The sequence below is a fragment of the Pempheris klunzingeri genome, chromosome 19, assembly GCF_042242105.1.
Source record: "Pempheris klunzingeri isolate RE-2024b chromosome 19, fPemKlu1.hap1, whole genome shotgun sequence".
Classification (NCBI taxonomy): Eukaryota; Metazoa; Chordata; class Actinopteri; order Acropomatiformes; family Pempheridae; genus Pempheris; species Pempheris klunzingeri.
The window spans coordinates 17,429,630-17,441,925 of NC_092030.1; the positions used below are offsets into that span (position 1 = coordinate 17,429,630).

The following is a 12,296-nucleotide window of genomic DNA, read 5'->3' on the forward strand; positions in this document are numbered from 1 at the left end:
ATTTTGTGACTAAAGTAGAATAAATGCCAGCCATAAGTTGTATAAAATATTGGATTTCCGGTGGAAATCTGAAGAATTATAACTTTAAGATAATAGTACACATGTGGTAGGTAATTTTTAAAATGTAATGATAAATAAATGGAAAGCCCTGACTGCTTGGAAGATAGTAAAAAACCTTGACATGCTTTCGGAGATGGTCAGAAGTAATGAGAAGTGTACGGCGTGTAGTTTTTTTCACATTGTTAATTATTAATATTGTCAATGAATGTAAGTGTAAATGTGTATTCTTTTCTCCCACTGTGTGTGTGTGTTGCAGCTGCTCTCAGACAGCCAGATCAACATGGTGAAGGTAGTGAACTCGGTGAGTGATGCTCTGAATGCTATGCAGAAGGAGAACGTGGGCCTGAAGGCGCGTGTCAAGGCCGACTTGCAGAGAGCTCCAGTCAGAGGGGCCCGTCTCAAGGGCTGCTCCAATGGTAAGAGAAACGAGGCGTGGCTCGACGATCTGTACCTGTCTAGCAAGATTGGATTAAATCTTTGTAGATTTGTCTGTCTGATACTCAGTTTGTCCGTCCCTCTCTGTATATATATAATTCATACATCGCTGGCTACCCATATGCTTGACGTTCTGTCACTGTATTCTGCTCAGTGTCGTGATCCTACCTTCTGTTAGCCCGATACATTTGTCTGTAAAATTCTATTCCAGAGTGGTCTGTCTGTCATCTATCTTACCACATATTCATTCACCCCAACCTCGCCTGGTGATATCAGTATGTTTCCCTGGGCTACATCTCATCCACATTATCCAGCGGCCTTGGTAGGGATGTGGAATTTTTTATTGTATATGAGAAATGACTAGCATGTCCACTGGGCTGTGTTGCTGAGAGGCAGAGAAGGGCCCGAGGCATCATCCCATTGGAAGGCTTTTAAGCAGGCACGGTATACCCGATGGCATTCCCCTGTTGGATACACACTGCATAGGTAGCCAAGGAGCACAAAGCGGAGACCAGAGGTGTATAGCATACAGCATACAACAACAGAGTAAGAGAGTGTGTACACATTTCTGTATGGGGGGCATGAGAATGCAGAAGATGTCTCATGAATCTGCAAATGTAGTAAGAGTAGAGGTATATTTTCAAGCTTTATTCATGTCTTTATTTGCTCTAAGGAATTGAAGTTTTTACATGACATACTGGGTGTTTTATTGATATCCTATCTTAGAAGCTTCTTGGGCCTGTGGCTGCCTAATTGATGCAACTGAATAATTACCTAGCACACCAGCTATCTATCAACTGCTGGGTCCTAAAATTCCTATCTGTTCAAAGATAAATCCAATTTCCCCCATTGTGGTGTTTTAAATTTTTCTAGATAAACTAACAAATTAAGTCTTCCATTATTAGTTGCAAAAAACCACCTTAAGATAAATAAACAAAACCTAATGAATTTTCTGAAAAAGCTGAAAAAACTTTGAAAAAAGTTGATATTTTGGAGTTTCGTGGTTGTCATAGAACGGCACAGACGGATTGTTTGAAGCTCCTCACCAGTGGATCAATAATTTATTTCACAGTGTTATGCTTGATACCACTTTCCAGAATTTTCCTACCTTAACCAAATTATCTGAAGCAATCAGCAAACAGTTACTTGAAACACACCAGAATTGTGGGTGGCAATAAATTATAAATCAATCGATAGAGAAATCATCCTTTAGATCTTAGCGTAATTGTTATCTCACAGTGGGGAATTTAGCGCAAATATGGAAAAAATTCTTCCAGCTTTATTTTAATTTGTTGTCTCCTGGCTCTATATTAATGGTACCAGAGACAGAAATAATATTGTTCCCCATTGCTAAGAAAATCATTAGTCAATTCATGAGCTGCATAGCATTTACAAGAACTCCTCATAATATGATGCAATGAGATATGAAGTAACATCATTGCTCGGAAAACTCTAAAGAGAAAATTAATATTACAAGGTGATATTTATTGCAGCTATTGTTTAGAATTGTACCTATGTTTAAGTATCCATGATATCGGATTTATATTAAATGAGCTCTCTTTATTTTAAAAATCCATTCTTGTACAATATGGTTAAGTCAGCATCCAGTACAAGTACAGCTCATAGGCCGCTCCTGTCCTCATTATTTCATGCTGAGCCTCTGGAAACAGGTGTCCAGTTCAGTCTGCTGTCTGTCATGAATTACAGCTCATTATCAATATTCTTCCTACATGAGCGGTTCCCCTGTTGGCAGCAGCTTTATACAGAAAAGTTCTGTTTACAAAAGCCACTAAAGTGTAAAGTGCCTGTTTTCTAGGGAGTCTTACTCTTAAAGTTTTAAAATAAAATAAAAATGAACATGAATTATTGAGCTAAAAAAAAAAACAATTTTGTCTTTTTGAGGATATGGGCTTACTGAAATATGCAGACCTTTTTCATTAGTCATCGTACAAAGCAGATTCAGTAACAGCACACCGGACTGTGGGATCCACGTCATGCCCAAGGATTGAATTTATTACTCTTTGTGGCATTAATGTGAGAAAGTAAACAAGGATATATTTATTCTCCTGTATTCTATCTATCTTTTTCATGTAAGCATTGTCTGCAAGGCGAGACAACACACAGAATAAAGCATTTAATTTCAAAACAAGATTCAGCGTTTGTTCTTGATGTAATCCTTTCCATGGTGGTGAATCTATAAAGTTTTCGAGGCCATCCCCTTGACTAATAGTTTTAGATTTGCCCTCACAGCACATACCTGACCTGACATGTCATGATTCTATCCTGTGCTCTGTACATGCAAAGGAGATATAACAGCCTAATATTAAGCAAAAGTAGCTACTGTTTGCGATGGTAGGTGTCAATCTTATCACCTCTTTGTAGCTAAATTTGTAGCTTTTGCCTTTTTATACAGAGCCAGGAGTAACCTAATTCAATAAGTCTTAAGAAATGTGTTCCTAATTAGGCAGTAATAACTAATACTACTGTATTTGATTAATAGTTGATTGCCACTTGAAATTCTGCTGTTTCACACAAATATCCACAGAGTGCTTCACACTGACCTATTAAAGCATATATATCCTAAAGCTGTGTAAATGTCAGGGGTAAAGCTGGGGTAAAAACTCACAGTAATTGACCAACCAGCTCCACAGTTCAGCACCATGGACAGCACTCCATATTCCCTGTCTAAGGTTTGCTGTGTCGGATTTGACAGCACTTTTCCACATGGTCTCACACAGACAAAAATACCCCAGTATGTTGAGCCTTAGCTAAATGTTATGTGTACATGTATAGTAGATACTCCACGTTATATTATTAGAAATGCAGTTCTATGCAGGTTTCTACTCCTTTTTGCTCCTCAGATCTACAGTCGGGGCAAAATACAACAAGCCAGCCAGCGGCAAGTCTGTGTTTTTGCAGAGCACAGCCATGACATTTTATCAAAGACATCTACGCTGAACTAGATAACAGCTAGAAAAACAACGAAAGCATCAGTGCTGATCACAAATGATATCTAAGTGCCCATGCTTATTTATTATGCATGATATCCTTGTTTTTATTATCATGACATTCTTGTATGAGTTAGCTTTCTTTTGGCTATCTGTATGTCTGTTTAGAAACTGCAGCAAGTCATATGAATGGCAACCATGTGCACATATAGACAGCAGCACAATGCTTTTAATACAGCATCTGTACAGCTGTATGCATATGTGTCTTTGTTGGGGTCCAACCATGAATACCTCTGCCTGTCTGTCCCACTGTGCCTGAGCATATTTGAGGTATTCATCTCTGTACTGTTTGCATTGGATTCCCATAAGAACATATTAGATGTTCAAAGTTATATGAAACCAAACCTGACAGCAGTGAAGCCCATCTCAGCTCTGACAGTAGCAGGATTTCTGAGTTGAATGAAGCCACTGTAGAAGTCCTACTTTTCTCGGAGTTCTTGGACTACCTGACTTTGCTGTACTGTTGCACAGAGGCTCTACCACTGAAATGATTCACAAGTGAAAGTCCATTTTTGTCAGCGGTAAGCATGCAAATGCAGGTATTTGCTTGTTATTTTGTTGATTTCTTTATCTTTATCATTTTGCTGCCACATTAATCATTCAGTTTTGTGAATAATGCATTTTAAAACTAAAGAAGGAAAGCCAAACGCATAAATAAAAATGTTTGATGCCGGACATGTGCATGGTCGGAAACAACCGTTAATGCTTGCCACTAGATGATAAGTGTTTGCTGGAAATGCAAGAACACAGTGCATTTAAATGAGTTCAGTCTCTACTGTGCAGTGTCTGCAATGTCAGAGTGACTTACTTTGAAGGGTTTATGCAACTAAGGATTTTGTCGCCAAACACATGAGATTCAGAGCCGATACTCGCCTCAAACATCCAGTCCCACCACCAACAGGCACACACCAGCATATGCACACGCCCAACCAAACCATACACACATCTAGAAACTCAAAATGTCCCAAAACAACAATTACTACTAACAATTATTGTCTTTGTATCCAAAGCCTGGTGTACTGTTGCTTATTACTCTGTGACATAGACCTCCATTGTCCAAAAAACCTCCAATGTTGCCAAAAAATGACTTCCATCAACACTGCCACTGTTAACAGTCAATCCAACAACCTGTTGCCATAAATGCTCAATAGTGCACCAAAACCAAAGCCAAGAACAGCTGCTTACTCCTGTTTGAGTCACATAGCATAAACAAACTGCTGTGAGTGGCTGTTTTAGGAAGTGATTTCGCCTTTTTACAGAACACATTTCAGTAAAAACCAGCAAGTTCAGAATGTCGCACAGTATTGAGTGACAGACGAGCTGTTGGCTTTGGTCTTTTTGTTGGTTTTGTTGAGAGTAAGGAAACTATATAATATCCCTTGCCCTAACCTTATTCTTTAACTATTTTAGATTTCTAGGAAACTTCAGTGTATAAAATGCTCTACTCCTTCATAAAAGACTAGAGTAGTGATTTTAAAATTAGGATCCATGCACACACAGAAAGATAAATAGTGATAGTATAGAATTGAGCTCTGTCATGAATATGTGCCTATCGAGTGTAAATGTACAGTTCAACAGCCCAACAAGGCAAACGAAGAGGGGTCAAGAAGGGCAGCCAGAGACCCCATTTATACTTGGCATTAACTTGCAATCTGCTCGATATTGTACCTGGATAAGGTAAAAGACATGTTAAAGCAAAATGTAAATGCACACAGAACACCTTGGGGTAGGTATGGGATCAAATTAGCCAAATTAGCTCGCATTGTCATTGGATAATCTGTACAACATCTCTGCGTTCTTAAGAAAAATAAAAAAAACAGCAACTTCAAAAAAAAGCAACATAACTTGCCCGCCTCCTGAGTAACCCAGTAAAAAGTAGTTGCAGTAGCTACAAGTTATTTAAAACTCAATGGCACTGGCCTCATTGACTTGCACAGTGCACAGTGTTTGCTTACAATTCAACCAGCCCTGTCGAACTGATTTTCTTGTAGAGACCTGATTATATGCACAATAATTAAGAAACTCAAACTGCCTATTAATACCAGGTGCAAAAAGCAAAGGCATATGGATTGGATGCATAGTCTGCAATGGTCATAGCAGGCAGGTGGAAACGGTTAACAAGGAGGCCTGATAATGAGGCAGAGAGCATAACAGACAATTTGGCAGGGAACTGTGGGAAAGTTGCCGGTATACATGTTGAGGAGCTGATTAGGGGATTGGGGACAGGTGCAAAAGTTAAGTGTGGGAATCGGGTGGTAACTGAAGGTGGGAAACACTGATGGTTTTGAGGATTAATACCTACTGCAGTGCAGGGAGGGAATAGCAGGCTCAGAAATGACGAAATTAGTGAGTAGACAGCTGGCAACAAAAATGATGCAAGAACAGGTTTCAGCCTTGCCAGGGAACTTTTTGGGGCACATTATTTCAGTCAAATAGCCATACATGATGTCACTATACACCACTGCTGATGGAACATGAAGGAAATTGGCACCAAAAAACACAAAATTATTAGTCTAACTTAAAATACGTCCAAACTAAGTCGTGAGGCAAGTGAAGCTGAAATGGATTTGAAATATCACTGTGGTCATGAGTGGGGTCTTGGAAGATAAAAATTCTCTCCCGTAAGTGATCATTAAACTGAAAAACTTTGAAAGCCCTTGTTATAGAGGACCAAATTCTTAAATAATAATGATCTCTTTTTTTAAAAAATGTCCCATGGAAGCTAGACAGCTTCAGTTTCCTGTAATGAAAAGAAGAACTAGGAAATGCTGCCATTTATGTGTGATGATGATGAAAGTCGGAACTTAGTGGCCGAGGCTTACACAGAGAAATGGAAAAGCTTTGGGGAGATCAAACATTCCATATCATGTAGGAAATGTGAAAAATCTTGAATGGCCTTTTCAAGAACTCTCCTAGCTGTTTTTAATTCAGGGGTTTGACCCGGTGCAGGCTGGCATGCATAATCTATGACATTGTCCTCATCACAGAGTTCCTCTGCTGCTTCCTGGGGAATAGATTTTGTGTCCCTTGTGTAAGACGGGTTTCTCAGTCACATACAAGGCTGCTACTGTTCTGCTCTGCTGTAGCTTATGAGCTCTCTGTCTCTGCCTCTTCTCCTCTGCACTAACTTATTCCTGAACCCTCTTCCTGTCTCTTCGGTACATACTCTCTCCACTCTTTCTGCCCATTTGTCTATGTTGAATCCCTCACATGTCTATAACAGCCATGCTGCTTCTTCTTTCACTTCCATGTCTTGTCCTCCTTTTTCCTACAATTTGTGTTATCTTTAATCCACGTCTTGTGCTATGTATCTGCTTCTTCCCTGTGGCATCATGTCTGAGCTCCACCCCTGTGCCTTTCAGTATTCATTTCGACCCACTTGCATTCTCGTTTTTTTTTTTCTTTCGCGCTTTTACCTCTGCTGCACTCGCACTCCTTTGTCTCGCCGTGTCATCTATCACCCGCCCATCCATCTCGTCATCTATCTTTTTTGCGTCTTCAACCCCCGATCCAGTACCTCCTCGTTGTTTTTTCCGTCCTTTCCCAAGAACCATCCTTTTGGAAAATGGTCAAGAAAATTGATAGACTTCACAACATAGAATCACAACTGTTCCTTGTTTACTGTACTTGCATGCCTCTCTATTGCCTGGCTGTAGACAGAGAGAAGTATGACAAGTGTTATCGCATGTCTTCCCCTATTTCCTTATTATTTCTCATTTCACTTTACCAAGCCAATGCACTCTTCCCCTTTGCAAGCCATACTGGGCCTAATTTATTTTATGTCTCCCTACTTTCACCTCTCCCTAGGCTCGCGTCCCCGTGACTGTGGTGATCTGTACGCCAGTGGTCAACGAGAGGATGGCATCTACTCTGTGTTTCCTATTCACCACCCTACAGGCTTCCAGGTCTACTGTGACATGACCACAGACGGAGGAGGCTGGACGGTGAGTCAGACAAAACCACACACACACACACACACTTATTACAGCTGACACAATCACACACGCACACACAAAGCTCTTGCGTATTGACTGAAAATAGAAAAATCCACTTAGGTGCCGCTTCTTCAGCAGGGTTATAAGATAAAGATGAAACTAGGGGAATTAGGGAAATCTGCCGCTATTTACTGAATAACCCCAACATAAGAATGATTCACTGAGCATGATTTTCTTGTTGTTTTTTTTGTTCCATTCAAATCAAAGTAATCCAGTGCATGAGGTGCAGTGCCTCGTGTTTTTCTGTGCACCTGCTGTGATTACAGTTGTACTGCCTTAGGAATCTCATGTATCAAATCTGAACAGGTCTCATCAAAGTTTTATTGCAGCAGTGCGAGGAGATCATAAGCAAAAGTTTCACGTGGACCTGTTTAAAGACAGTCTGTTCATTTTTAATTTTAGTTTTTCATTTAGAAAACAGAATATTAATTTGTCACATCGAAGTGAAAATGTCAACAGGTTCAGTGCAGGAAAGAAAACTGAATAAAGAGGCAAGACAATGAAGGCCAATAAAACAAAGCACTCAGAGACACAACAAAGCTGAAATGTACTGTATACTGTGAATCATGGCGACATTTTTTTGTTTGGTAGGCTTTGCAAATGGTGCCATAATCTCAAGTGTAGAGATTCAAAATCCTAATGTAAGCTGTTACTGTGACAACTGATCGCATAACATAACTAAATTATGTAAATCTAATATGTGTCTCTCTCGGGATAAAGATGGGATGACTTGCAGTACTGTATATGCAAGACCAGTATTTATGTGCAAACTGAGTTCTCATGTCTAAAAGAAAATAGAAACTTGTTCCATTATACAGTAGTTGGCGAATGTCTGACCTGTTTATGTTTTAGGTTTGTAAATGCATCATTTCCTTAGTGTAATAAGATTTTGAGAGAACTTGCATTCTAAAAAGGTAACATGGAAAAGGATGCTTAGAACGTCTTTAAGTGTCTGTTTTCATCCTTGATCAAACATCTGTCAGTTGTCTGGCCTTTCTAAAGTAAACATAGTTGTTTAAGTGAGACTGTATACTGGAAGCGCTGTGTCTTTTGGGAATGAGAGACAGCGAGGTGAACAAACATTGACACAGAGCTCTTTGAAGTTATATTTGGAGCTGTGGTTTAGATGTATTTTATTGTGAGTGCACACACATATCTTCCTACTGGTTAGAGCCATTTATTTCCCTTTGTTCTGAAGTGTACTGTAGCTGTCCTCCAGGGAAGCAGAGCAGATCTTAATAGAGAACTAAGGCCTTGTAACACTTAAAGAGTTTAAAATTCCAGCTACATGAATCCAATACAACCCATTCTTCACAGGTTGTGGCCCATGTTAGTAAAGCATCAAGGGGCTGATTGGAATCTGTACAATAAGGTGTTATGGAAGCAATTTCAGTGTCATTCATGTCTTTTAAAAGTGATGCAAGCAGCATGAAAAGTGCTTTAAGGGAGAAAATAAATGATGGTACTGTCTTGTTGACAACATTTTGATGGATATCTTAAAACTTCGTTGGATGAATTTGAAGGTTTCCTCCATCGAATGTAGCCTATAAAAACATTTCCATATTTTCAATGACATTTTTTTCTCAAACTTTGCAAACAGCTGCGCTTGCAATATTTGGCTGTAAACACATGCAAATGTATACCTTATGTCTACTGTTCTCAAGCATGAATGCTAGCTCTGTTAACCTTTCTACAATTAATACGTATACAATAAAAATTATCAAGTATAATAATGAAAAACTATTATCCCATTCTGCCCACTTTATATTCCACTTTCACAACAAACGAATACCGAGCAGCGCATATCAAACTTCAACTCAAGTCACTGTTACATTGACAGTGAATTGTGTGTGTGTGTGTGTGTGTGTGAGTGTGTGTCTGTGTGTGCACGCATGCACTTGTAAATCTGTGACTAACTGTGTGAGATAGGCAAGGTCGTACCCTCCTATCATCAAATAAAACGAGACTGTCAGAGTGACAGAGTGCTTAGCACAGCATGATGGAATAGAGCTACATACCAGCCTGTCAGTGGGTAAATGCCTGTGTGTGTGTGTGTGTGTGTGTGTGGTGCATGAATTAATTTTAGTGCCAACAGGGTTTGCACCTATGCAGAAACAGTGTGTGTTAAGTAACGGTTCTTTGCATATTGTCCTATAAAAGGATTTACATAGCAGCTCAGATTGAAGTGATAATGTAGCAGTTACTGATCCTGCCTGGTGTGTTGAGCTGATTGTGATCACGCTTGAGCCTCATTAAGAGATCAGCGTGGTGTGATCCAACAGGGGCAGGTAGGGAGACGGGATGCTTGGTGAGTTGAGTGGCTTACTGTCTGTCTGACAGCAGTGCTTAAATAAGGAATGAGCCATATGCTGCCACCTCATTAGCATACTTTGACACACTGTAGCACAGTTGCAGAGACTGCCGCAGACAGACTGAGAGAAGAGCAGGTTACTTAGAAGAGGGAGGGAACAGAGGAGAGGAGAGGATGTGCCGCAGAAGAGACAAAGAAGAAAGGGCCCGATGAACACATTAGAATCTGGTGTGGAGAGAGAGAGAGAGAGGAAATGAGACACACACAAAATACAAAAGGGGAACAGATTTCTTTTTTTTTTTTTGCCATACTCTGAAATGCATTAATTCAGATAGTGATAAATAGTGACCAGTGATAAAAGTATCTGTTCTAGTGTGGTTGCAGTAAAAAGGTGGCTCTTAGAGAGCCTCTGGGATAATGCAGCTGTCTCGAGCAATGATGACAGGAAGACACGACGACTCTAGATTTAGATGTCGATCTGCATCAATTAGGGCTGACCTTTAGGAGTGTGTGTTCATATGTCTACATAGCTAGACAGTATCCATATTCACTGGTGTTTTTTAGATTTGTTCGACATGTTGATGGCTGGGTCCACATGCAGAGCTTGTGGTTCACTGTCAGGATGTCTGACAAGAGTTCCTTTGTTTTTGTTTTTTTAAAGGTATCGGATATTGCAGTCCAAAACAGTCCAAACCAACCCATTCCAGACACCTACAAATGCCATAGTTTCTTATTCTATATAAGAGAAATTATCTTTTCAAACAAGGGAATTACAGTGTAAAACTACACAATGAATATTAAAGTTGAAGTAGTAGCTTTTTCACCCAATCATCCATACTCAACACCATATTTCTACGTAAATGAAAGTGCTGCCTCATCAATAGTTTTAGCTGGATGTAGTAAGATGTAACTGTGTCCCCCCAGGGCTCCGAATGGCCGTGCACGACCCCTGTCAGGTTCGTTCAGAGAGCAAAAGAATATAAAACCTAAAAGTGATATAAAAGGAAAATGTATCTGAGTTGGTCTGAGGATTTGAGAGCAGAGGGATAAGACAGATGAATTAACAAGAGTATAGCATGCTACCCACGTTTTCTTAGCTATATGGACACAGTGGTAATGGTAATAATGAATATGAGGGGCCGACTTCACTGAAAGCACTGAGGGAGGAACATCCTCCAGGGCTTAATGACTCACAGATCACATATAAATGCATGTTTCTTTTATTCCCATGGGACAAAGCTAAACATTAGTGAAAAAAACAAAGGGAAGCAATGGAGGTTTCTAAGAATCTCTTTGGCTATCTTTTGCTAACTATAGCTGTTGAGAACACAGCGCCAGGTGTGTGTTATAGACCCATGAAGAGTGCCAGATCACTTATTTCATCAATAAAAAAGTGGTGTTTTTTTTTTTTTTACAGCTGCTCATTATGTTTAAATTGAGATAATAAATGCCATAGTATAGATTGATTTAAAGCCTACAGTCATTTTGTCAATAGGAGATTCAAATTTGGGCAGTTGGGTAATCACTACAGACAGGATGAGACACCATCCTGGCAATCAAAGAAAACATGACCCTAAATAAAATCCAACATTTCATTTTGCCACGGGAGAGGAGAGGAGAGGAGAGGAGAGGAGAGGAGAGGAGAGGAGAGGAGAGGAGAGGAGAGGAGAGGAGAGGAGAGGAGAGGAGAGGAGAGGAGAGGCATTAGTACAGGTTGATGTGGATGGCTGTCAGAGGAAATTGGTCAGTATTTCTCCACTGCCATAACTCATGCCCTGGAGAATGTCTGACCACCGAGGTAGGAGGGATGACTGCAGATAGAACATAAAAGAAAAAAAAAGCTGTCAATACAATGCCCCTAGACCCTTCATAACACACACACCACACATTCTGCCTACCTCAACAGAAAAAGCGTATTAGACTATACCAAAAATGAATGAAGATGTCTACATACAGTAAATGTGTGTTCATATGTGCTTACAGGCCCAACCAGTCGCACACACATACTAAAATATGAATACACACAAGCCCCTCACTCAGATAAAGTAATCCTTTGGGCACGCGGTCTACCTGTTTCTGCAAAGGGAAATTTCAAATGCCATTCAAACAGCCTGGTGGCTTAGGGTAATGTCTTCTATTATTACTATTTTATTTGTTAAAAGGAAGAGACTAAAAATGACCATGGCATAAATAATGAATGAGAGTAGATATATCAGAGTGCAGTGTGGGGCTGCATTATCAAATGGTGCTTTTATCAGAAGTACTGCAATCACTCTCAAATATTCAATTCAGCTAAGAACTGAAATGTAAAAGTTTGAGATTGAATGTACGATTGTGTGCATGTTGTAACACTCTTTTAGCGGCTTGGAGTGCCTTTTGAGCATTTCAGAGTGTACGGTATAGGCTTTTCAGTATCTCTATCTGGCTCACAGGCTCTTCAATATTTCATCTCTGTTAGTTTATTGGTTTGGAAAAAAAAGAAAATCC

General features: G+C 39.8%; 1 protein-coding gene across 1 annotated transcript in view; it reads left to right on the top strand.

The window, feature by feature from the left end:
• Nucleotides 1-12,296, top strand: part of fibcd1b (fibrinogen C domain containing 1b) — an 87,875-nt gene that overhangs the window by 34,508 nt on the left and 41,071 nt on the right. Inside the window, exons 4-5 of the mRNA XM_070850773.1 lie at nt 317-476; nt 7,311-7,447. Of these exons, the coding sequence (XP_070706874.1) occupies nt 317-476; nt 7,311-7,447 (297 nt within the window). The remainder of the gene's footprint in view (nt 1-316; nt 477-7,310; nt 7,448-12,296) is intronic.